We start from the raw sequence: 1,036 nt of genomic DNA, 5'->3' as shown, positions 1-1,036 counted from the left end.
TGCCTTGGTGCTGGCCTTTGGGCTTGTAGATGTGAGTCTGCTCTTGGTGCCTTGGGGCACTGATGGGTGATGGCGTGTAATCCTGTGGCGGAATGGGGCCCGCATGCCCCACACAGTGTCGCCCAGACACTCACAGGTGCCGTGCTCACAGCTAGAGTCCAAGTCATGGTCCTGCTTCCTGAGCAGCCAGCAGAGCCCAAAGAGCAGCACAAGGGCTTCAGCAAAGGATGCGAACTGCCACCTGTCCCATACAGTGAAGACCACATCATTCTTGGCAAGCCTGCTTGACTCTTGGATCATGCGCTCTGACTCTGGCTGAAGCTGAGCCCTCTCCTGCCTCAGCTGCTCCTCACGCTGCTGAATCTGCTGCTGCGTGGCCAGATCTCTCTGGTCACTGCTCAAAATATGCACCCAGTACAAAGCTTCAACTACACATGCAACATCTACCACCCACCTTAACTATGGAAGAGGTTGAGCAGGCTGGCTGTTCGGAAGGCCACTGGCAGAGGGACCTCTCTGGGCACCCTCTCGTTGCCTAGGAGGAAGTGGTGCAGCTGTTTGTCCTCCAGGCAGCGCTGCAGGTACTGCAGGATGCCATCCACCCGCTCCAGGAGATGTCCTCTGTGCCAACGTGACAGAGGTATGACTGTGAGCAGGTGCATCAGCACTGTCTTCAAGCAGTAGGTGGAAAAGCCTGTGCCCTCCAGGAGACGGGCAAAGAGGTTCAGACATGTCAGGTGGCAACTGTCCTGGGGGGCCTGCCTGGCCACGAACCTGAAGAACAGCATCTCTGGAACAGCACAGCTCTCCAGCCACGTTGTGCTGCTGGGGAGGCCAGCCCTTGCCTGCTGGCTGGTCAGGAAAACTCTCGAGTCGCCTTGCTGCACGCCAAACAGTATCTCGATGGACAAGGACCTCCCGGAGACSTTTTCCAGACGGAGCTTGCAGGAGCGGGAAGAGGGCAGCACCGTCAGCCGGCAGCGGTGTGATGCAGGCAAAAGCAGCCAGGCGTTCATCGCTGTTAGCTGGAACCAGC

The 1,036-nt window shown here is 58.2% G+C and overlaps 1 protein-coding gene across 1 annotated transcript; it reads right to left on the bottom strand.

Moving 5' to 3' along the window:
• Window positions 1-455: 455 nt before the first annotated feature.
• LOC112976267 (inositol 1,4,5-trisphosphate receptor-interacting protein-like 1) lies at window positions 456-1,016 on the bottom strand. The gene has a single exon (XM_026087286.1). It carries the CDS (start codon window positions 1,014-1,016, stop codon window positions 456-458), a length of 561 nt encoding a protein of 186 aa, XP_025943071.1.
• Window positions 1,017-1,036: the final 20 nt, after the last annotated feature.

The sequence above is a fragment of the Apteryx rowi genome, unplaced genomic scaffold (genome assembly GCF_003343035.1).
Source record: "Apteryx rowi isolate R43461 unplaced genomic scaffold, aptRow1 scaffold_710, whole genome shotgun sequence".
NCBI classification, from domain to species: domain Eukaryota; kingdom Metazoa; phylum Chordata; class Aves; order Apterygiformes; family Apterygidae; genus Apteryx; species Apteryx rowi.
Note: the sequence above shows the minus strand (reverse complement) of the source record. Positions and strands in the feature narration are given on the sequence as shown.